Genomic DNA, 24,248 nt, shown 5'->3' with positions numbered 1-24,248 from the left:
CCGCGCGAGCGTACATCCCTTGTCGCCGTGGGCTTGCGGATTTCAGCCATACCTGTCAGAGGGAAGAGGGCAGCTGCTCGGCTCCGGGGTGGGGTAGCAAAAACTACAGTTCCCAGCCTTCGCTGCGCTGCCACTGGGGCCGGGAGCGAGGACGGCAGGCCCCGCCTCAGAGGAGGAGCCTATGCGGGGGGCGGAGTTAGGAGGTGGTTGGAGGGTTAAGCCAAGCCAATGAGACCAGCTGCTAATAAGTGGGCTTGGCTTACGATATAACAGTGGCAGGAGGAGGAGAGCAAAGCTATTGAGCCAGCGAGGAGTGAAGCTGAGCCTGGCTTCGCACGCTCCTGGAGGACCACCTCCTGAGACAGAGTTCTTTCCCCCTTCTTTCTCCAAGCCTCCCCTGCTGCTCTCCCTCCCTGCCCAATACAATGCATTCTTGAGTGGCAGCGTCTGGACTCCAGGCAGCCCCAGAGAACCGGAGCAAGCCAAAGAGAGAGGACTGGAGCCAAGACACTGGTGGGGGAGCTTGGATGCCTGGCTTTCTTTGAGGACATCTTTGGAGCAAGAGTGGCTTTGGGGTGGGGGGTTGTGCTGCAGGGAATCCAGCCAGGCCTCAAGATGGACACTTCTGGGCACTTCCATGACTCGGGGGTGGGGGACCTGGATGAAGACCCCAAGTGCCCCTGTCCATCCTCCGGGGATGAGCAGCAACAGCAGCAGCAGCAGCAGCAGCAACAGCAACCACCACCACCGCCAGCGCCACCAGCAGCCCCCCAGCAGCCCCCGGGACCCCCACTGCAGCCTCAGCCTCCGCAGCTCCAGCAGCAGCAGCAGCAGCAGCCACCGCATCCCCTGTCTCATCTAGCCCAACTCCAGAGTCAGCCCGTCCACCCCGGCCTGCTCCACTCCTCTCCCACCGCTTTCAGGGGCCCCCCTTCGTCCAACTCCACCGCCATCCTCCACCCTTCCTCCAGGCAAGGCAGCCAGCTCAATCTCAATGACCACTTGCTTGGCCACTCTCCAAGTTCCACAGCCACAAGTGGGCCTGGCGGAGGCAGCCGGCACCGGCAGGCCAGCCCCCTGGTGCATCGGCGGGACAGCAACCCCTTCACGGAGATCGCCATGAGCTCCTGCAAGTACAGCGGTGGGGTCATGAAGCCCCTCAGCCGCCTCAGCGCCTCCAGGAGGAACCTCATCGAGGCCGAGCCGGAGGGCCAACCCCTCCAGCTCTTCAGCCCCAGCAACCCCCCGGAGATCATCATCTCCTCCCGGGAGGACAACCATGCCCACCAGACCCTGCTCCATCACCCCAACGCCACCCAAAACCACCAGCATGCTGGCACCACTGCCAGCAGCACCACCTTCCCCAAAGCCAACAAGCGGAAAAACCAAAACATTGGCTATAAGCTGGGACACAGGAGGGCCCTGTTTGAAAAGAGAAAGCGACTGAGTGACTATGCTCTGATTTTTGGGATGTTTGGAATTGTTGTAATGGTGATAGAGACCGAGCTGTCTTGGGGTTTGTACTCAAAGGTAGGGGCTGTGGTTTCTCTTTATACCTTGAACAAAAGGAATATATGTAGGTAGGTAGGTAGAGAGAGAGAGAGAGAGAGATTGGGGATTGGGAGAGAGAGATTGGGAGAGGAGAGGTGATGGTGGTGGGGAGAGGCGTTTGCTCAGTTATATTGAACACTAACTTCCCATGGTTTTCCTTCTTGATCCTGGGAGAATTCATTCCTTGCTTCCTTTGGAGGGGGACATCCCCATACACTATGTCTAATTTGCAGACTTTGTGATAGGGAGGATTGAAGAATCCCTTCTGAGAAGTCGTTTTTCCTCCTAACTCACTCGTGCTAAAGCATAACCCAGCAGCTTAACGCACTAATTAATTACACTCTGCGTTGATGTGTTTGCCAGTTCCTGCGACTTCCCCTCCTCTCCTCCCCTCCCTGCTCTGCTCCATTTTCGCGAGGATAAAAAAGAAATAAATGTCTGGGTGGGGGGTGGGGATTCCATACCGTTGCCTAAGTCCCTACTGTCCCTGTCTTCTCCCTCTCTTTCCAAGTTTCTATTTCCCTCCTCTTCCCGGAGAGATTCGGGGCAAAACAGAAAAGCACCAGTGGCCTGAGTCTCCTGAGGGCATGGAGGTAAAAATGCAGGCGGAGGAAATCAGCGCTCCCTTCCCTTAGGAAAGAGGACTCAGAATCAACCTGCCGCTGCCTCGTAAACATCCCCTGATAAAAATGGCTACAGGTGTTACCTGGGCAGAGCAGATGGGCGCTGCCTTGGTATCAGCCGGGGGGAGCCCTCTCCTTGGGATGCGATGACAGGACTTCCCAGGCGGTCCCCGCGAGCCCGCGCCCCCAGCACAGCCCTGGCTCTCCCCTCCCACCCCACTCCTCCTCGGGATAAATAAAGATGAGTGTATGTGTGAGTGCGCGCCTGGATGGAGAACGGCAGGCACCAGCTTCAGGGGGAGCTGGTTCCACTGCTCCAGCCTCTCATCCAGCCCCAACACAGAGGAGGGGGCTTCCCTCCTAGTGGGAATGGAGATTGAGGAAGGTGGGTTTCTGTAGGTACTTTGCGTGTGAGGGGCTGGGGTGTGGGGAGCCCTCCTGCTGTGGGCTGGACGGCTTGGAGACCTGGGGAATCGTTGGATAAGTTTGGCTTTTTTCCCACTATACCCCTCACCCCCAATCTGTTGGGGTGTGTGTGTGAGGGGGGGGTATGTGTGTGCACGTGCGTGTGCATGTGTATGCGCCTGCTTGTTGCTTGAATTTCTCTATTTATTGTCATTTGGGGAAGGGGGTGGCTGGGTTGGCCAGCGGGTAGCTGGGAGGGGTTCAGCTGTTGGAGGTTTCAAATAGAGCCTGTTTCAGGCAGGGCACAGCTGCTGCGAGACTGTCACATTCCTTGTTGAAATCCAGCCACAAAAACCTAGGAGGTGCTGATCGGATTTCCCCCATTCCCAGAATCTAGCTTTAATCAGGGGTGGGCAGGCTTGCTGGCCCTCCTGGGAAACGGGTGGGGCAGACCTGTCAGACAATCTGAATAGCCAGAATCAAGACTTTCAGGCAGAGGGTCCTTCAGGACCCTGGCTGCTCGGAGGGGGTTGCCCAGCTGAGGGTAGCACCTGGAAGCCGCCTTAGTCTAAACAGCTCAAGGATGAGCCCCTCAGTGAGCGAGTGGGGTTTCCCCTGGAATCGCAGCTCACTTAGTCATTCCCTGTAATGAGCCTCTGAGTCTGCTGGTCCTTCTGCTCACTGCCTTCTCAGAACTGCCTCTCCTGCTGGAGGCTCTGGGAGGTGGGGTTGGCAGCCTCTGCAGGGCTGGCTCCCATTCTGGGCACAGCCCTAGCTCCCTCCAGTCACCCCCTTGGGACCTAGAGCCCTCACTGGGGGAAACTGATGAAGGCTCATGTGCTAGGGGGGTGAGGGGAAGGGGCAACACCAGCACCTCCTCTTTCAGTGATCCCTGTGGGCAGAGCTCTTAAGGAAAAGGTTCTTCCCAGAGACAGTGGCTGTGCACAGTTCCCAGTGTGGGATCCATGCACATTTGTCTTAATGTGATCAGAGAATCACCGCTGGTCAGGAATGGCTGGCTGACTCGCCGGCTGTCTTCCCTGCCCAGGGCAGGTGCCACCCCTGAGGGAATACTCAGGGAAAGGGGCTTTCCCAGAGCTGGGGAAGGCAGACCTGAATGAATGGTGAGGAGACCTGAGCTGCTTGGCTTCCCCTGTTTCTAAATTGCTGACCTTCCCACTGATGGCAGCATGAGGGGGAGCAGCTGAGAAGGTCCTGCTAGCCTCAGCTAGCAAAGTGGTCACTTCCTGTGCACCTTAGGGCTAGTGTTGTGATAAGCAGGACTCACTTTAACCTGCTCACCCACTCACTCATCTTTCCATCTATCCATCCATGTTTTGAGTCATTTACAGAACAAATATTTTCTGGGCATCACTTATGTGCCAGGCCCTGTGGAAAGGGCAAGGTGGGGGGAGGTGGCATGGCAGATATTCTTCTCTCTTCTGGAGGCAATGGGATCCTTTCAAAGAATGGGACTGAAGTTGGGATCCCAGCTCAGCCAATTCCAGTTGTGTGATCTTGGACAATTCATGTAGCTTCTGTGGGCCTGTTTCCCCAGCTAAGTGGAGAGAATTAAATTAGATAAGTGTGAGGCACTCCATATAGTGCCTGTTCAATAAATGGGATCTGTTGTGATTGTTATTAATAATGATGATGGGAGGAAAAGAGATGTCTTGTTCTCTGTTATCTAACTATGGCTCTAGAATAAGTTAGGGCCTTAGGTTGGGAACTAAGAATTGTCATAATGGAGTGAGATGTGGAATCTCAGAGGGAAGAAGTTCTGAGAAGGGGCTGGGTCTGCCTAGATACCACCTTAAAACATTGGTCTGTTGTGCGTGTGTTGGGGGGGAGTGAGCATCTGTTCCCCAGCCTCATGGAGAAAATGGACTCTATTTGTGACAAGAGAGTTGGGTTGGAATGAAGAATTACCACCTGGGAGAAGTCAGAGATACTCAGTAGACCCAGGGGAGGGTGGGTGGGTGGCATTCTCTTTTGCTGGAGAGCTTTGTGTGTGTGATTGGCTTTCTGACCAGTCTGGAGGCAGGAGGAGGGGCAGGGTGACTTCAGGCATGCCAGTCAGATGGGGTCATTCCACACTGATTGTAGCAGTTCCCCCTCAAAGGCCCTCTAGAGAGGACACACATTTTTTTTCCCCCAAGTGATTGACTGACCTTGTGCCTGGGCTGCTGCTTTCTGAAGTTCTCTCCTTTTTTCCCTATGGGATCGTGGTCTTCTTGTTCACCTGTCTTTGGCTAATATCTGTAGCTGGGGAAGGAATTCAGCATGCAGGCCTGGGTCTCTCAAAGAGAAACATGGCATGTTCCCTGAGTGTTCGAAGTTAATGCAAAAGGGAGCCGGTGTGAGGAGGTTGAGAATTGGGACAGAACAATCCCCAGCTCCCACCCTCACAGGCCGTAGGCGATGACACCGGGAAGAAGTGCTGCTGAGAGCTAGAAGGTTATCAGCCTGGAGCGGGGAGGTGGGGCTTGGCTCCCAGGCAAGCTCGGATAGAGGACAGTCATTCATTATTATGTCCAGGCTGTGAGGCCGGATGGCAGGGGGATGCCTGAGGTGGCCCTAATAGGCTTCTAAAGTTATTGGGCTACTCCTGAGGAGCCCAGGTGATTTTTGTTGTTGTTGTTTTGTTTTTTAAGTAGGTGGATTTACTTTGTGAAGGCTTAGACATCATGACAGGGCCGGGTCTAGAGACCCTCTTAGTGACAGTGTTTCTACCTATCAGTGCCAGTTAGGGTTGGAGCAATGAGGATCTGGGAAATCTTTCTTGGTATTCTTTATTTTCTTCTAGAGCTGGTTTGGGGCACACCCACTCTATTGCCTTATACTGCCTGCTGTGCTCTCTTGACTGGGTCCAGAGAGAGTTAGTGATAGAAAGGCCTGGCCTGCCCTCCCCCTCCCGACCAGACTGGATTTCCCCACTTCCATCATGCCATCTTGTTGGTGGCTGAGCTGGTGCCTCTGTCCAGCTGACGAGTCACCAGTGAGTCTTGTTTCTCAGGGACCTCAGGCATCAGGCTGTGGGGTTGTTTCAGGGGAGGCTGGAAAATGCTGGTGCAGCAGGGTGGCTCTCCTTTTTCACCAATTTTGTACAACCTCAAACCACTTCCCATCCCTGGCCTGGAAATCGGTCTGAATTTCACCTCCCAGGCAGAGCTGATCCTCTGCCCCCTTCATGCCCCGTTCCTGCCTGCCCCACCGACTTCCTGCCCTTCTGCTCCTCCCTGCTACCCCTGACTGGGCTTGTGGCCACAGAATGAGGAGTCGCTGTGGAGGTGCTTACCCGGGCCACCCGGTCTACTCCCATGCATGACTTCTTTTCTCATTTCTAGTTACTCTTCCTTTTTCAGACCACCTCATGGGAGACCACCCTGATGGGGCAGGCTTCTTTGCATGCCTAGGGGAGCCTGGTCCCCAAGCCATTCGCTCTTCAGAGAGAATGGTGTCCTTTAGGCCAGGGCCAGCTTGCTGCCTATCTCTTTGGTGACCTCACAGAGGTCAGTGAATCCACCCCCAGCCTCCAGCCCGAATAGACCCAGTTCTTCTGCTCCTTTCCCACCCCCACCCTGCAGCCATGCAGGTCTTGTCCGCATAAGGGCAGAGCAGCAGCCAGGTGAATGGCTCTGCACCCTCTGCTCGGACCCACATGCTGCTTTGGGGTAGATGGGTGGCTGTCAGAGGATGTCCTGGTGTTTTCGAGAAGATGTCTCAGGGCACCAGTGTCTGTGGTTTCAGGCATGTTGGGAAAGTAGGAGTGGGACAGACCTCTCCCCATGGGCCTTCCCTGTGGGATGACCTGCAGGACATGGTTGCAGAAGGCAGGAGACTGTAGAAATGATTCGGCTACAGGCAGGAGCCTGAAAGCCAGCTGCTTAGGGCCCCGGGCACATGTTCATTCTCACAGGTCACAGTAAGGCAGGCAAGAGCAGCTCTGGCAGTGTGAGAATAGGCCCTTCTCCCCCTCCCCCCTGCCCTGGGCGTGGTGCTGACTTTATTTATAATCTTTTTGGACAGTCTGCAAATGAGTCAAACGTTTGTAACCCACAGGGGGGACAGCTAACTTGTTATATATGCATATCCTTTGCATGTCATCACACTATTTATAACTGTCCTGGGGGAAGACTTCATAACACATCCGGCTTCCCTTACCCACAGGCGGTGTTGCCCGGGTTCTTGGGCACTGGCGCAATGGCTGGGGCATTTCTCTCCTGCACAGGCTAATTAAAAAGCTATTCGAAGGCCTTTTATTTCCATTAGTGAACTTTCAGGAAGGGGGATTTGTGAGGCTATGGTCCACAGATCTGCTTTAAAAAACATAAGGTAAAGAAAAACAAAATAAAAAAATTTGACTAACCTCTGTAGTGAATCTGAGGCCTGGATGGAAATGTAAAATCTGAATAGAGAGCTTTGATTCTGTTGCAGCTATTTGTAAGGCGCATTTGGGGGAGAAAATGAGTGTGTGGGGGGGAGAGGGGGGTTGTGAGGGGCGGCTGTATATTGATGAGATATCACTTTGCTCAGCTCAGTGACAGGCAGACTGGCGTGTTCATTTGTAGCTGTTTTTCTTCTTTTTCTTTCAAAACCCCAAAGGGAGAGAGAAAAAGAAGAAAGCTACCTATTCCTCTTTAAATAATGAGGGTGGGGAATTCTAAGACTGCTGTTCTCAGGAGCTGTGGGGAGGAAAATTCTAGTGCCTTTTCTTCTGGTGAGGAAAGTCCGGAGGAGGCTAATGGGTTTTTAGGTGCCCCCTCCTCTTACCCTGTCATTTCACCCCCAGGAGCTCAGCTGGGAGAAAGGAGGGGAGCAGGGCTGGGGGCAGGGATCATGCTGCCTGATCTTTGTGCCCAGCACTGCGTTGGCTTGTGAATGTTGCAGAGTGACAGGAAATGGGAAGGCAAGGACCGTTTGTTGAGCACCGGACTGACTTTCCAACTGAGAGTCCTAGGAGTAGGTGATGCTCACGGCTCCCTTTGTAGACAAGGTCACTGGGCCAAACTGACACAGCTGCGGTACAGGAGCTATCATAAGACCCCAGCCTGTTTGACTCCCAAGTTCATGCCCTTCCCCTTGCCTGCTACTGCTGGATACATAGCTGATATTCTTAAAAGACACAGATATGAAACCCATGATGCAGAATGTTGGGACAGGAGGAACTTTACCAACAGATGGGCGGGAAGGGCTTGATGGAGGGTGGGAGATACCAGCCATGAGAAGACAGTGTTCTGAGGGCAGCCAGGGCACAGGTGGACCTCTGGGGTAGCCTGGGTTCAGAGTGAGATTGCAGACAGGCCCATGGTCAGTCTTTGAGATGCCTCCCCTGGGAAGTCTGGTAATTCTGCCCTCGGGGCGATACTGGACAAGCTGTGAGGGGGTAGGTGTGGGGATTACAGAGAAGATGAGAGTCCGTCCGGCACAGGCCTTTACTGGTGTGGGCTCCTGCCACAGCCCCACAGCACCCCCTCCTCCACACCTGGAGAGCCAGCAGGACCCCCCAGACCTGTCACTTCCATAAACAGCCCTCTCCCTGCTGTCACCCCCTTGCTCTTCACTTAGTCCTCCTTTCTCCTTCTCCAGTGCTGGCTCGAGGCTACCGATGTGGCAAGCACATGGGCTCAGCATCTTACATATTACAAGGTATTTTCATGCCTGTTATTCCTCATGAGCCCTGCAATGATCCAGGAGTCATCAAAACCAACTGTATTTCACAGATGAGAAAGCTGAGCTGCAGAGTTTTGTGACTACTCCAGGTAGTCATGGGGTTGAGTGACTTACTCCAGGTGCCCAGACTCAGGAAAGATGGTTCTAGAATGAGAGCTCGGGACTCTAGTGTACTGCTGGTTTCCATGTTCCAAACCCCACCACACATCTCTGCTGGGGATGTGGGTGAGGGGACATCTAAGAGCTTCTCCATTCCTTGTGCTAGAATTTCTGTCTTCATTCCTGAGTCCCGTTTTCCTACTTCCCTGCCTTTGCCTCATGCCTCTGTCTAGCTCTGTCGGTGGCAGTTAGTGCTCAAGCAAAGCCTGTATCTGCTTTGCAGGAGCTGTAAGGAGGTGCTTCTACCTCTTGCTTCCAGCTTGTTGTGTGATCTTTGTCAAGTCCCTCCACCTCTCTGGGCCTCTGTCTCTCTAGCTAAAATATAGGAGCTGAACTCCTTTCCTCCTCTCAGGCTTTGTAATCTGAGTCCAGATAATGCTCCATCACAAGGACAATGGAGCCATAGTCCTCAAACTCATATTCTCCAGGGGCATCAGGTGTGCACCCAGACAACTTTGATCTAGGCTAGACTGTGGTTTACGGTGTTAGTGCTTGGGAGCACTGAGGATGGAGGCAGTAACTCAGTCTGGGGACATTGGACAGGCTCCCTATAGCAAGTGGAGAGGTACCTGAAGGATTAGACAATCCAGGATGGGAGGGTTACAGGCAAGGTGTCATTTCTGAGTACGAGAATGTTGGAAGTTAGGGTGGAGGAGGCAGAGTGTGTAGGTAACAGAGCTGGGCATGTGGGGCAGCTTGAAGTTCCTCCCACATTGTGTCCTCAGGGGCAGGTATGGAGGAAAGAGAAGACTGAGAAAGTTGCTGGGACTGTCTCATCCCAAGAGGTTTTGAGCAGGGAGTGCAATGCTTATGTCAAGGGCAAGGGCACAGTGATGGACTCAATAGTTAGTATCTGTAATTGCCAGGGGCTCAAAATTTTGCCCACTCTGTCCTGAAGACCTGATGTTCTTTTCTCAGAGGTGATCTTAATGGACACAGGTAGCTTGACATGGAAGTTAAGGACTTGGGATCTGAGTTCAAAACCTGACTTAGCAGCATACCAATGGTGGGTCTCTGGGGAGCTTACTGAACCCAGAGCCTGTTTCCTGGGATGTTAAGAGGGAATCACAACCCCTACCTGGAGCCTAGTACCCAGCACAGACCGGGGCACACACTGAGCCTCAGTATCTGTCAGCTGTTGCTTTGATGAGAATAGTCATCAGAAGATGCCAAGATCAGGACTGGAGGGGCACGAGTGAACTTGTCACCACTCCACACTCTCCAGGTGGCTGTGGAGGAGATGGTGTCCTTGCTAGGAGAAAGGGGTTCTGGAATAGTTGAGCACATGTGAAAGACATGGGTCTTACTGGGCAAAGCTGTGTAAGTGAGAGGGCACTGGGTTGTTCCCTGGAAGGCGGGCTGTAATGGTGGCCTGGCCTAGACTTCTGGAGCCTTCTTACCCCAGGGGGCCCACTTATTCTATGCTCAGAGTCAGCACTCTGTGGCCTGGGCATAACTAATTGGGTGTGGACATGCAAATAGGACAGGTGGAGAGGGAACAAAAATAAGCCCGTGGGGGCAGGCTAGAGGCTGAAAGGCCTGGAGGAAGGTCAGGGGGACACATGATGACCAGGCAGAAGGAGGGTGGGAGAGTGGCTTTACAGGGAGGATGCCAACCAGGAGGCCAGCCTGGGACAGAGCCAGGGAAGAAGAGTGCTACAACTGCTTGATGTGTCATGAAGAGAACACAATCTTTCCTTCAAGATTTGAGACAGGGTGCTTTCTAGAATTCAGAAGGTTCTTTCTGCCTCTGCTTGGAGCACCAGGGCTGTGGCCGTTGGTAACTAACCTTCCCAGACGAGCGCTGAGGGGCACGGAGAGCAGCTGCGTAGGGAAGGATGTGCTGGGGACCAGGGCTTGCCCTGCATGGAAGCCTTTTTTTTTCAACAAGGCTGGTCACAAGGTAACCAGAATTGTATTCTGAGCAGAGACTTGGTGATACTAAATGAACAACATGCAAATGATGTGTGAAATAATATGCAAATTGGCATCTGTTATTTTTGAGTCAGCTTGTTGGGCATTTTTCTTAAAGGACAGAAGTGGTGCTCAGTGTCAAATGAATACAGAAAGCTGTCTTAAAGGGTGCTCGTCAAAGGGCTGAATGGGCTGGCACCTACCCCTTGGAGCCTGCCAGCAGCATTGACAAGGACAGTTGTTTGGTGTTTAGCTTCAGGTTATGGATGGAGAAGCCCATACAGGTGGGTGCCTTGCCCCGGGTCACCCAGCAAGTGGGGAGGAGGAGGCAGATGACCTGCTGCCTGGACAGGGCCATCTCTCCTGCTGACCCGTAGGTGGCTCTGAACTGAGGAGGCCCTGGGGGGAGGTGGGAGAGACTGCACTGGGTGCCAATTCTGGCCCACTCCTTACTGCTGGGTTACCTGAAGGCCTGTAACTCAAACTATTTGAGACTCAGTTTCCCCATTTCTCAATGGGGATACTGACATTCACTAGCCTGGTAAGAACTGAACTTGCTAATGGTTGGGTGAGTGGCCAGCCCAGTGGCTGGCACGTTCCAGGCTGCCGGTGAATGGTGGTGGCCCCTGTTGCCTTTTGCTGAGTTAGCTCCTGCCTGCACAACCACAAGGCTGCACTAGCAGGGATCTTTGAAGAGCCTTTTCTCCCTTTTGAGAAGATTTCTGATTTTAACAAATTGGGGCTTAGCCATTTTCTTTCTTTTCCAGCTTCTGGTAGAAAAGATGTTGGCTCCCCGAATAGCTCCCATACATGGGAATGCCTGGAGCTACTGACCTGGGTGGTTACCTTCAAGGCGAGGGCTTAGGGTAGGCATCTTGCTCTGTGTTGGGCCACTACCTTTGGAGGGGCTCAGAGCTGGATGGCATTGGTAGGATGACCCAGGGGAGTCAGCTGGGGGAAGCTGGTGGCATATGTGGCCTGGCATGGGACCATGACTGCACTGAATGGCCAAGCTCCCTGGGCCAGCCAGGTATGCTAGCCTAGGTGGGCATGGTCCCTGCACATGCCTCCCACCCCATCAGGGAGGCAGGGCAGGGACCAGCCACCTCCTCACAGGATCCCTAAAGCCTAGAGAAGTTGCATGACTTGCCCAAGGTCACGCAGCATTGTAAGTGGCAAAGGTGCAGATAGAATGTAGGAATTCCAGGTTTTAGTTCTTCCTTTCTTTTTCTTTTTCCTGTCCCCCTTCCCTAGACATATCCTGAACACCACTATGTGCCAGACCTCATTCTAGATTCCAGAAGTGCAAAGGGTCTTTGTGCTAAAAGACTTGAGTCAGCTACAAGGATCTTTCCTCAACCAAATGTGTTGCTGTCCACCACTCTTTCTAAAAGAGCACAGGCTTTCCTCACAGACCTGGGCTCAAAGCCTGGCTGTTTGGCTGTGTGGCCTTGAGCAATGGCCTCTTTATCTGATAGGTGGGATTTTAATTCCTCTTGCTGAGGGTGGAGGTGAAGGATTCAATGTGGGACAGACCTGGTACCCATGGGGCTGTTGTCTGTGCTGATCCGTGGTGGGTTTTGCCTTGGTTGTTTCTTCTGAGAGCTCAGTGGCCTCAGGATCATACGAGGTCCTTCACAGTTGGCCCATGGTTCCTGGCCTCTCCTGCTCTGGGCTGGACCTGGCACTCGGTTCTACCAAGATGCTTTCTCTTGCTCCTGGGGAGTGGTGGTGCTGGGCGGGGTGGGAGGGCATCTTGGCACAAGACAGCAGACTGGGTCCACACTGTGTGCCAGTGATGGAAAGATCCCTCAAGAGTGAGATGAAATTGATGTAAGCTGAGAGCAAGTCTAGGGTGGCGGCTGGATCATGAGGGATTCCTTGCCAGTGGATGGGATCATATATAACATTCCTGTCCTCGGCAGCCTGGGAGAATGCGCTGCTCTCATAAAATGGAAACTTCTTTCCCCTTCCATAAAAATGACTGCAAAGCAACACCAGGTCTTATTCAGGAGTGAAAAGAGGGACAGATGGAGGAGGAGAAGAAAATAGATATTTATTAAGGGCCTACTATATGCTTTCACACACCTCATCTCATTAAATCCTCACAACAACCCTGTGAGGTGGATGTAATTACCCCCATTTTACAGATGACAGACCCAAGGCTCAGAGAGGTTAAGTAACTTGCTCAGGGTCTCACAGCTAGGAAGCAGTGGAGTTGAGATTTGAACCCTGGGGGCGTCTCTGAAGCCCATGCCCCGTGTGGCAGACATGCGTTTGCAGACCACCTCCTGGACTGGCCCTCTCAAGCCAAAAAGCTTTTCTTGCTCTCTCAAAGCTCTCCCCACCCCTCTGCTGTGCCGCCCTCACTGCCCTCCCAGCCTCTCCCAGAGCCTCAGTGGGATGATTCGCGCTTGTAGAGTGAGGTGGGGTGGAGGTGGGGAAGGGGATGCTGTCAGTTTAGACACAGAGGTTTATTGAGCCTCTGGGAGCCATGGGCTCCTTGACAGGGAAGGCTGAGCTCTGGGCCTGAGGCAAGTCTCCATGTGCCCTGGTAGGGTCAGCCTAGCCCGCGCTTTGGTGTTCTGATCCCAGCTCTGTGGCTTCCTGGCTACGCAACTTTGTTAAGAATGTTGACCTCTCTGAGTCTCAGTCTCCAGCTCTGTAGATGGGGATGATGATGTTTTCCCCCTCATGGGGGATGTAAAGAGTAAATGAGACAAGAAACCGTGAGGTACAGGGTAAAGGGCTTGGTAAATGCCGACTGTTATTACTGTTAAGTTTTTCACTGTGCAACTCTGATAACTCCAAATGTAGATGTATTCACCCAAACCCAGAGGACTAGAATGAACCCCCAGCCCCGTGCCCCACACCCCTGGCCCCACCCTAGTTTCATGCAAACTCTCATGCATCTGTCCCCTCTCCCCTCCGTTGGTCCCTCTCTGTGTCTATCTCAGGAACCCTCCCCCACCTCTACCCCACCTACCTGCTTCCCAAGCCTTCATCTTTAGTCAGGAATTACTCATGAGGGTCTGTCTACTCCACACCAGGCATTCTGGTTGGCTCTGGGGCTTGGCACTGAGCAGACATGGAGCTCATGGGCTGGTGGTGGGGGCAGGTGTGGAACAGCAATGACAGGTCTGATGTGAGTTTTGTAGGAGACCAAACCACACATGCATCTCCTGGATGTGACCCATGGCCTGAGACTTATTCCTGGCTCTGTCACTTGCTGGCTGTGTGGCCTTGCAAAGTTGCTTCAATGCTTTAATTCCCAGTTTCCTTGGGAGTTAATCATAAGGCAATTGCTAGGGCTGCCATGAGGATCGAATGAGATAGTCTGTACGTAAGGCCTGTGATGTGGTTTTTGGCCCATACTGAGCACTCGGTAAGGTCAGCTGAGCTTGGGAGTAAAGGGGAAAGCCTTGGACGAGGCATGGGGAGGGAAACTTGGATTCTGGGTCTCTGTTTTGTCATCTGGTGAGTGGGAGAAGTGGGCTGGAGGAAGACGGTGATTCTTCCCTGGCTGACCATCTTCGGGCGGGTGGTGAGGATGAGATGGAATTAGGGAGTGAGGTGGAAGGAAGTTGCGAACTCTAGCCGGAGGGAGTTGCTGTGATGGGCACGTGTTGGAAGGGTGGGCTGGGCAGGATGTATCTTCCTGTCCCACAAACGAAAACCTGTGACGGCGCTGTGGCTAAGTGGACATTTTCTTGTCAGGAGACAGCTGAGGGACGGACCCTCTGGCCAGCCTCCCTCCCTGCTGTCTCCTCCCTGCAGGCCAGCCCTTGGCATGAGGCCTGCTAGTCTCCTGAACCCTCCTAACGGCAGGGACTTAATTACTATAATGTAAGTAGCCATGACTCGAGGCTTCTGGCAGAGGGGAAACAGATCTGTCTTCTCACTGGGGGAATAAAAATCAATGGAAAGGAAAGGCAATGTACCCTCCCCTGAGGTGCCCGAGTCTGTTAGGAGCTTCCCCGGGGGAGGGGAGAGATGAGCAAGGGCGGCAGGGGGGACACTGTGCCCAGTGTGAGACTCCTTGGTGCTTGCTTTTGCCTTGCACGGGGTGACACAGCTAAGCTGCCTGTGTCCCCAGTGATCCTGGTAACAGACCAGCCTGCCATCCACAGCTATATGTCAGCACCTACTGTGTGCTAGGCGCTGCCCTTGAGAAACTTCCAGATGAGTAGGGAGCCCTGGCAGGAAAATAGATAAATTTTATTCATTCAACAAATAGTTATATGTGCCAGTATATTGTTCTAGGCATCACAGATATATTAGGAAAAAACCATAGCAGATAAAAATCCTTGCCCTCAGGGAATTTACATTTTAGTAGGTAAACCTGACAGTAAACTATATAAATCCATTATATATTATGTTAGATGGTGATAAGTATTACAGGTTGAGCATCTCTAATCCAAATATCCGAAATCTAAAATGCCCCCAAATCTGAAACTTTCTGAGCGCCAACATGGTGCTCAAAGGAAATGCTCATTGGAGCATTTCAGATTTTGGATTTTCAGATTAGGGATGCTTAATCAGTATGCATTCAGCAAATATTAAAAAATCTGAAAAAATAGGAAATCCAAAACATTTCTGGTTCCAAGCATTTTGGGTAAGGGGTACTCAAGCAGCGTGAAGAAAAATAAAGCTGGGATGGGAGGGCAGGGAGTTTTGAGGGGAGAGGGTAATTTAAAATAAAGGCACAGGAGGTTCTCACCAACAAGGTGACATTTGGTGAAAGATCTGAAGTTGGTGAGGGAGCCAGCAATCTGGGGGAAGCAGAAATAGCACCGTGAAGTCCCTGGGTCAGGATTGTGCCTGGCATGGTCTGTGGACAGCACTGTCCGATAGGAATAGAACGCAAGCCACCTCTGTCATTTTAAATTTCCTAGTAGCCATATTTTAAAAAGTAAAAAGAGAAATGTGAAATTAACGTTAATAATAGTTTATTTACTTATTTTTTATTTTTTAAAAGATGACTGGTAAGGGGATCTTAACCCTTGACTTGGTGTTGTCAGCACCATGCTCTCCCAAGTGAGCAAACCGGCCATCCCTATATAGGGATCCGAACCCGTGGCCTTGGTGTTATCAGCACCACACTCTCCAAGTGAGCCATGGGCCGGCCCAATAATAGTTTTATTTAATCCAATATAACCAAAATATTATCATTTCAATGAGTAATCAATGTAAAAAGACTATTAATGAGATATTTTACTTTCTACTTTTCATACCATGTCTTTGAAATTCGGTGTGTATCTTACACTGACAGCACATCTCAATCAGACTCTAAATCTTCACTGGAAATGTCTGATCTGTCTTTAGAGTTCATAAAAGGTACAGTTAAGAGTAGACTCACACACCCAAGTTGTTGCAAACATGCTTAAAAGTTTTCCAGTACATGAATGGAGTTGCAGTTTTAAAATTTAAGTTGAATGCATTTAAAAATTCATTTGCACTAGTCACATTTCAGGGGCTCAGTGGAGACACAGGGCCAGTGTCTACCGTATTGGACAGCGCAGGTCTTGGGGCAGCGAGGAAACCCATGAAGCTGACTCTGTGAATAACAGGGAGCATGCGGGGTGGGGGGGTTGTGAGGTCAGAGGGGAAGTGGAACCGGCCCTGCAGGGTTTTGTAGACTGAGGAGTTTGGCTTTTACCCTGGGTGACATGGGAGCAGGTGGAGAGCTTTGAGTAGAGAAGTGACAAGATCTGACTTACGTTTTAATAGGATCACTCTGGCTGCTTAGTTGGGAACTGACAGGGAAGGTGGGAGCAAGGGCAAGGGAGCAGGAAGCCATGTGACCGTCCAGGCGAGGGCGGTGGTGGTTTGGAGCTGGCTGGTAGCAGTGAGTAGGAGAAGGTGGCTGGATCCCTGGGATACTTGGAAGGAAGGCATTCCTGATGAAACGGAGGCATGGTTGTCGGGAGGCAGGGGAAGGTGGTGAGAGAAAGGGGAGTTAAATATGAGGCCAAGACTTTGGACCCAAGCAACTGGAGAGATGGAGTTTGTGTTCATTGAATGGAGAAGACTGGGGGAGAAACAGTTTTGGGGAGGAAATAGGGAGTTTGCGGTTGGACTCGTTAAGTTTGAGGTGTGTCAATTTTAATATAATGTGGGTAGCACGTGCCCTGGAGGTTGTGAGAGGTCAGAGGACGGCACTTGGGGCCATGGAAGGCTTCTATCTGGGCCCCTGCTCCATGATGGTTGGCTCCTCTTGCTTTCCACAGGACAGTTCAAGGCTTGGCTGGCCACATTTTTAAAAAATTCAAATAAGTTATCTGTGCCTCCAGTACCATTGTGTTCACTCCCCGAAGGTCAGTGGAAGTTGCTAGGGTCTTACTGGGTCCATCCACATTTCAAGGTCAGATCTCCTTGCTCTGGGCTGACCTCACACCAGTGGGATGAGTGAAAGAATCGTAAATGATCAGACGCTACCCCAGCATGGCTGGAAAACCTGATTTTATGGAAAGTTACTGAAATAATACAAAACTCTAAAAGTATGCATTCCTAATTTGCCAGTACCTTCAACTCCACAGGGATGTGGGGGGAAGGGATAATGAGCCTGGAGAGGTGGAATAACCTCTTCAAGGTCTCACAGCTGAGGGGAGGTGAGGACTAGATGCTGGGAATCACCACCCTCATGTTTCCAACCGTGTCACCAGGTGTCCAAAGCTCATAGAGTGCCAGGGCTCTCAAGGATCACACAGGGAAGCCACCACACCTGTCTCCTTTGAGACTGGGAGGAGAGGGGGAAGGGAGAAGGAATGGCCTCTTGCATCCTCTCCCAGCCCCTCCAGTGTTTGATGCTGGGACATGGGCTTGGAGGGTGAGGGTCTTGGGACCTGTAGACCAAGGCCATCCACTTGAGTAGCCCAGGCCTGCTGGACATGGGCCTTCTGACCTGGGTTCAAAGCCAGACCTTGACCCTTGTTGGCTGTCTGACTTTAGTGATTTGATCTTTTAGTCCATTCCCCTATTTGTCACGTGGGGGTGAGGGTGCCTGCCTTGAATTTTGTGAAGTGATCTTAATGAGTGACCTTGGCTCAGAGATTTGACGCTTAGTCAGTGTTGACTCTCAGTGAGTGTAGATCCATGTCGAACATGAGGAATGCCTGTGGGCAGGCAGGCTCTGCTCCTGGAGTGCAGGGAGATGGTGCAGAAACAGATATCTGAACTGGTATGGGGCTGGGGATGCCTGGTGAGTAGCATGAGTAGGGGAGAAAGCAGCACCCACCTGCATGGGAGAGAGTGAGGACAGTGGGAGGTCTCCTCCTCCTCCTGAGACCTGGGGTCTAGCTGTGCCTTTAGATCAGGGATTCTCAATGGGAGCAACTTTGCGCTCTAGGAGGACATTTAGCAATGTTGAGACATTTTTGGTTGTCACAACTAGGGGAGGAACATTACAGGCATCTAGTGGGTAGAGGCAACAGATGCCCCCTGCAACAAAGCATTTCCCAGCCCCAATTGTCAGTGGTGGTAAGGTTGAGAAACTGTGCTTTAGATGAATCATTCTCACAGGCTTGTTATGAGTTTAAAGGAGACGATGAATGAGATTGCTTTATTAACTGCAGCCTGTCATTCCAGTTTTCCCCTCCCCTCATCCTCTCCTGGGCAGCCCTGGGTCATCAAGGACTCTGGATCAGAGGTGGGAAGACTTGAGGTCAAGTCCTGACTCCTCATGCCTCCATGGAGTTTTTTCTTTGTTTCTAGTATCCATGTCTTTTCATCCTGTGAGATCTCGTGTCAATGTGGCAGTGGTGTCTACACAGTGGTGGGGCTGAGGTGTGGACCAGGTGGGAGCCTGAATGGGGAAAATGCTTAGTCAGCTGTGGTGTGCTAAACGGGAGATGGTGGGATGGTCACCTTCCCAGCCCAGCACTGCACGATAACTTTAGCAGGGGGATTGCCCAGGAGTCCCCCTTTTGCGAGGCTGCATGGCTGTTCTCCCAGGCCTGCTTCATCTTGTTTCTTGTTTTGTGTTTCCTTGAACAGGTGGAGCTAAAGTCTCCATTTGGGGAAGATGGATTTTGCAGGAAAATGCAGGGCTATTATTTCTGTGCTGTGTGAGTGGGAGACAGAGCTGGCTGAGTGGCAGATTTCCTGGCAGGGGGAGAAGTAGCTGAGTGTGCCAGCCTGGGCATTGCTAGCATCCTTTTGAGGTGAGTGGGACAGGATTCCCCAGTGGCCACCTCGGGAAGCAAGTGTTTGTTCTGAGCTTAGGACCAGCTCTAGGGAAAGACAGGACTTGCAGTTGGGGAAAGGCCTGTAGCAATATATTGAAGCTCTGAGGATATTCTACTGGGAAGACTTTAACTGATACCTGTTTTGTGCCAGGTCCTGGCCCTAGCTATGTTGGGGGACACAGAGATGGACAATATATGGTTGGGGGACTGTTCAGGCTGCCATAACTCTGAGGCAAGGCAGACTAGGATAAGTGTGATAAAGAGGCACACGTCACATTAAGAGTATGCCTGCAAATATTAATTTCTGGGGGCTTCTTAGAAGAAGTGGAGGTTGAGCTGGGTTTTGAAGGAAAGTAGGACTCCATGAGGCAGAAGAGAAAGAGTATCAGAGCCGAAGGAACAGTAGGGGCAGAGGCCCGAAGCTGAGAGTGCCAGGAGTTCTTAGGGAGGGACAAAGGAGGCACGTGTTCCTGGAAGGGTTGGGAAGAGAAGACTAGAAAGGGACATGGAGCCCATGCCCAAGGGGCTTTACACACTGGCCGAGGAGTTTGCACTTTTTCTAAAGGCACAGGAAGCGATGGAAGGTATTTGAGCAGAGCAGTGGTGTGATCAAGCCTCAGCATGGAGGGTGGATTATAGGAGGAGGCTGGAAGCGGTGTGATCGTAATAGTTCTGGAGAAGGAGAAAGGAAGGCTTGACCAGGCTGGGGGCAATGGAAGGGAAGACATGAGAGCAGGGGGCTTTGGGGAAGCAGGCAAACATGTTGGGCTTCACATTTCTCCACCCTGGATAACTGGGTTGTGTATGGGAGTCCCGGTGAGTGCTGTGGTTCAATCACATCACTTCTCTGCTCAAAACCCAGCCTCTTTTGGAGGATGGGAGGCAGTAAGTAGTCAGGCAGCCTGCTGGCCTCTAGAGAGTGGGCATATGCCTGCACCAGCCGGCACTAGCTGCCCCGGCTGGGGGCTCTCCTTCTAGAACCCATCAGTGCTGGCTTTTGGCCAGGCCCAGGGGAGATGGAATACACCCTCTTCCTGCCTGTTTTCAAGGATATGGGAGGAGTAGCAGCAGCGTGCTGGTGCCAGCTCCTCTTGGTTCATGGCGTAGCTTGGGTAGTGACAGGCTGTGCCATTGGGAAAGCTGCCTGGTCTCCCTGAACCTCAGTTTCTGCATGTGTAAAGTGGGGGAAATGATTCTTAGCTCATGGGTCGTTGTGAGAGAGGATTAAATAAGGACACAGGTGTCATGATCTTAGCTCAGTAAATAGCCACTGTTTTTAATCGGCAAGATATGGTGATGGACTGGACAGGATGGGTGGGGAGAGGCGGGACCATGATGCCTTGGAAGGAGATGAAGGCGTGGGAAGCAGCTGAGGTGGTGAGTTCCATCTTGGGTGTGTTGGCTTTGAGGGGCCAGGGAAAATCCCAGGAGGATATCCAGCAGAGATCTAGGTTTTCCAATTGTGTGGGTCAAAGAATTTACCCTTACGATCTACCTCAAAATCTGCTTTTCAGAATGTTAGCCTCCCTGCAGGCAGCTCCTGTGTGAGGTCAGGACAGCAGGGCTGGCGAGGTGGGCATTGATGCCTGGCCTGTGGCATCACTTGCATTGTTGGTGACTCCCTTGGTCCTCAGTGCCTCTGTGATGGCATTTCCCAGAGGCTGGCTGGACCTCTGACCAGGGCTCCAGCTGGGTCCTGGCCCAGCTCAGGCTCCTGAGAGGAAAGAGCCCTGGATTTGAGACCAATGACCTGGTATTCACCGAGGCTCTGCCCCTTCCCTCCCAGCAGGATCTGGACAGGTATGCAGGTTCTCTGAGGAGCAGCGTCCTCATCCATAGAGTGGGATGGTGGTGCTTCTGGGATTGTCATGAGGAGTCCAGGAGAGAAGGCCTGTGAAAGTGCCAGCACAGTGCCTGGCACCCAAGGACCCTTGGCAAATGGTTGGTGAACGCATGAGGGCAGGTCAGGCAGGGAGCAGAGAGGCATCATGAGAGCTGCCCTGAGCAGAGGCCCAGGGCACGGGGATGGGCAGTGAGGGGTCAGGCAGACCCGGCTCAGCTCCTGGCTCTGCCATTACCAACAGGAGGACGCTGAGCTTCGGCGTCTTCATCGATTTCCTTTAGGTGTGGTTGGCAGTGACGGCAGGTTGAGCTTGTAGGTGGCTCTAATGCCTATCTCATAGCGTAGTGATGGGTCTAGATGGATAAATGGCACCAGGACATACAGAATACTCAATAAACATTCATTCATCCTTTAATAAGCACAGTAAGTCTCCAAGGGGCAGTCCCCAAGTGCCTTGATCACCCGTGCCTATAACAGTGCAGAGAGAGGGGGAGCTTCTAAAGGCCAGAACTTTCTCTCTGCTCTGACTACGTTTTGTGTATTCTTTTGCTCTTTCATCTCCTGAAATGTGACCCAGCCCCACTGGAAACTGGCTGCAGCCACTTAATGGCAGTGGTGTACTGAGGGGTGGGGGAGCAGTCTGCTCGGGGTGCAGACAATGAAGGGGCATGTTGTCTGTAGAGAATGTAAAAAAATAAATAAAACCGACTAAAAGTCGGTCTGCTTTTTATTATCACTATGTACCAGCACTTCCAGACAAGGTCAGTGATAAAATACTCCTCCTCTCTGGGGCAGATGATCCCACCCCCCTCCTTGGTATGCTGCTGCCTAATGGTCCTCCAGAGAAGAGCCTCGGTGGCTGTAAATATCAAGAAGGAAACTCACCGAGCCTGGCAGAGGAAGCCCGAGATGATTTGGACAATGAGCCCATTTATGATTGCAGTGGCGGTGCTGCTTTCGGGCCCAGGAGACCAGGGAGAGGGGAGGGTGCCTTCCGAGAAGTGAAGGTAGAGTAGTGGGGAAGGAGATGCAGGGCGTGGAGGTGACAGTTGTGGCTCGGGCTGGGAGAGGCATCATCTAGGCCCTTTGGACATGGGCAGGAAGAGGGCGTATTCCATCTCCCTTGGGGCTGGCAGGAAGCCAGTGCTGATGGGTTCCAGAAGGAGAATCCTCCAGCCAGGGTGGCTGGTGCCTGCTGGTGTGGGTGCAATGTGCCACCCTCCCTCTGGGACCAGCAGGCTGCTTCCTGTCCTTTAAGAGGGGTCTGGCCTCTTGACTAGGGGAAGAAAGGAGCCAGGTCTGCCCTATGGGTTTGGGTGCAAGTAGGGGATCCGGGAAGGCAGGATTCACATTTCTTTGCCCTGGATAACAATGATGTGCGTGAGGATCAAAATAAGCACTTTTAGGGTTTTATTACTATTATTTGAATAGGTCCTTGCAGGGTTGTGGAAAGGGCCCATGTGGAAGGATTGTGGGAGCATCTCTCTCTAGACTGGAGGAGGCTCAGAGGACGTACAAGGGATGGGGTGTGTGTCCTGGGGGCTGGCCAAGGCATTGGTCCCCAGGCATTGTGTGTGTGTGTGGCAGGGGTTGGCAGAGTTTGGCACCTTTTCTGGCTGAATCCCTTGGAGGGCCCCAAACCAGAACAGCAAAGCTAGGGTCCATTTCGGAAGCAGACACCTTTGGCCCCTGCTGTATCTGAAGCAGGTGTGCATTAGTCAAGGTGGGCCTCTGCAGTCACTGTATGGTGGGGCCCCTGCGGTGAGAAGAATACAGACCTCTTGGGCTTGGGGACGTGTAAGTTCCTTTTCTGGGTTTGCTGCCAAAGGCAGGTGTGTCTGGGTCCATTTGGAGCCCATCTGGAACCAGTGAGCAAGCTGATGGGTAGCTGTCTGGGGTTCCTGGGGCTGAGCAGCCAGCCTAAGCTCAGCCTGTAGGCACTTCCCAGAAACTTGCAGCACATCACAGTGTTGGCTGGAAGCTGAGGAGTTGGCAGGATATAGTGCAGGAATAGCAAACAGGTTTTATCTGGGTGTCAACTCTGAACCATTGGTACCAGCTGCCAGAAGGGCTGTGTTGACAGGGATTCTGAGGTGTTTTCTGAGCTCGGTGGGAAGAGTGCTATGATTGATTCATGATGTCCATCCTGGGCAAGGAGAGATGGAGAAGTGGCAGGGTGTGGCCGTCCCCAGTGTAGTGGGAAGAAGACAGGGAGCCTTGGTCTGAGGTGAGTAACTTTTATGTCTTTGGACTTGTTTCCTCAGCTCCAAAATGGGGATTAAAATGTTGCCCTTCCGGGCTGGCCCGGTGGCGCACTGGAGAGTGCGCCGCTTGGGAGTGTGGCGGCGCTCCCGCTGAGGGTTCAGATCCCATGTGGTGACCGGTTCCCGCTCACTGGCTGAGTGTGGTGCGAGCGCAACACCGAGGGTTGCGATCCCGTTCCGCTTGGGAGTGTGGCGGCGCTCCCGCTGAGGGTTCAGATCCCATGTGGTGACCGGTTCCCGCTCACTGGCTGAGTGAGGGGCGGGCGCAGCACCGAGGGTTGCAATCCCGTTGCTGGTCCCCGGTGTGGGCGCGACACCGAGGGTTGCGATCCCGTTACCGGTCAGTAAAAAAGAAAAAACAAAAATGTTGCCCTTCCAACCTGATAGGCGTATAGTAGGACTTAAGACAGTGGAGCGAAGTCATTTTGTAAAATATAAAAAAAGATACAAGTGGGGAGCAGGGGTTTTGTTGTTATCGAATCACACAGGAGCCCAAAATGACTTCACAACAATGTCTGCAGTCTCCATGTCCCCACCTCCCCGGGGACCACTCCACAGCCTGAGTGTGTAAGAGACTTGGCTGATGTGGCGTGTGACTGGTACAGTGCCTGGCACGCGTACCCTTGATACACTCTTGGCCAAAGTGTCACTAAGTGTTTGGTCATGTTTCCAACTGAAAGTCACTTCATTTCTGTCACCAACCGTCTCCCCGGCTTAAGATTTAGAGACTGTTTTTGTGTGTAATGAAAAAAGGACAGGAAATCTCTCCAGAACCTTGTCTCTTACTCTCCATTAAAGGTAGCAAAATTACTTTATAAAGTCTAAAAGCCTGACAAGAACATGTACTAATAATGCATGAATTATGCAAATCTGTGTAGTCGCTCAATTTGCATAATGGAGGGGCTGAAGGAGGGTTGGGGAGGGGAAGAGGTTGGGGGTGAGGGCACTTGCTCAGATCTTTGTGTAATGGGGGACACCCATTCGCTCCTGTGGGATGAGCCTCCTTCCCCCAGCCCCTGCTGGTTCCTCAGACTTTCCCTACTGACATGGTGTCTGCCCCTTTGCAGCCTGGCTGTGCAGCCACCCCTCCCTCTTGCAGGGGCAGTCATGGAGGCAGGGACACACCGCACTGTGCTTGCCTGGTGTGGAACTGGCTTCATTAAATCTCACAGCCGCCCCTCCTTGTACAGACAGCTTTCCCTGAGAAGTCCCCTGGGTCATTATTTCTCTGAATGTCTGTCTTGCTGAGGCATTGGACTTCGTTAAGTACTGTCTGGAATTGTAACTATTGCCAAGTGCCTTTTTCTTGGGCTCTATGGGAGGTGCAGGTGAGAAGGTATCTGGAGGAGAGAACTCCCACCTAAGCCGCTTGATTTCTCTCCGTGGCTTCTGACCATTACTTTGAAGGGTCTCAGCCTCCACCTTCTCCTTTTCCCTCCCATCCTCCCTGAGCCCTTGCTAATCTTAGGACTTTAGACTTGATGAGGGCTGAGGTTGGGACTGAGGGCACTTGAGGCCTGAGCCCAGTGGGTGCTGCCTGGAAGCCAGAGGATGTGGGGTGCTTAGGCTGAAGGGATGCCGGGACCAGCTGTGGAGGTGGGGCAGGCACTGGGGGTGGGGTGGGGTGGGG

At 52.4% G+C, this 24,248-nt stretch overlaps 1 protein-coding gene across 2 annotated transcripts in view; it reads left to right on the top strand.

Annotated features, from left to right (window-relative positions):
- The first annotated feature begins 297 nt into the window (after positions 1 to 297).
- Positions 298 to 24,248, top strand: part of KCNN3 (potassium intermediate/small conductance calcium-activated channel, subfamily N, member 3) — a 151,801-nt gene continuing 127,850 nt past the window's right edge. The window contains exon 1 of one of the 2 annotated variants that reach the window (XM_008592590.1): positions 298 to 1,530. In XM_008592590.1, the coding sequence (XP_008590812.1) occupies positions 616 to 1,530 (915 nt within the window). In that variant the 5' untranslated portion in view covers positions 298 to 615. The remainder of the gene's footprint in view (positions 1,531 to 24,248) is intronic. The other variant, XM_008592586.1, reaches the window with a different exon arrangement.

The sequence above is a fragment of the Galeopterus variegatus genome, unplaced genomic scaffold, assembly GCF_000696425.1.
Source record: "Galeopterus variegatus unplaced genomic scaffold, G_variegatus-3.0.2 Scaffold154, whole genome shotgun sequence".
In the NCBI taxonomy this organism is placed as follows: Eukaryota; Metazoa; Chordata; class Mammalia; order Dermoptera; family Cynocephalidae; genus Galeopterus; species Galeopterus variegatus.
Note: the sequence above shows the minus strand (reverse complement) of the source record. Positions and strands in the feature narration are given on the sequence as shown.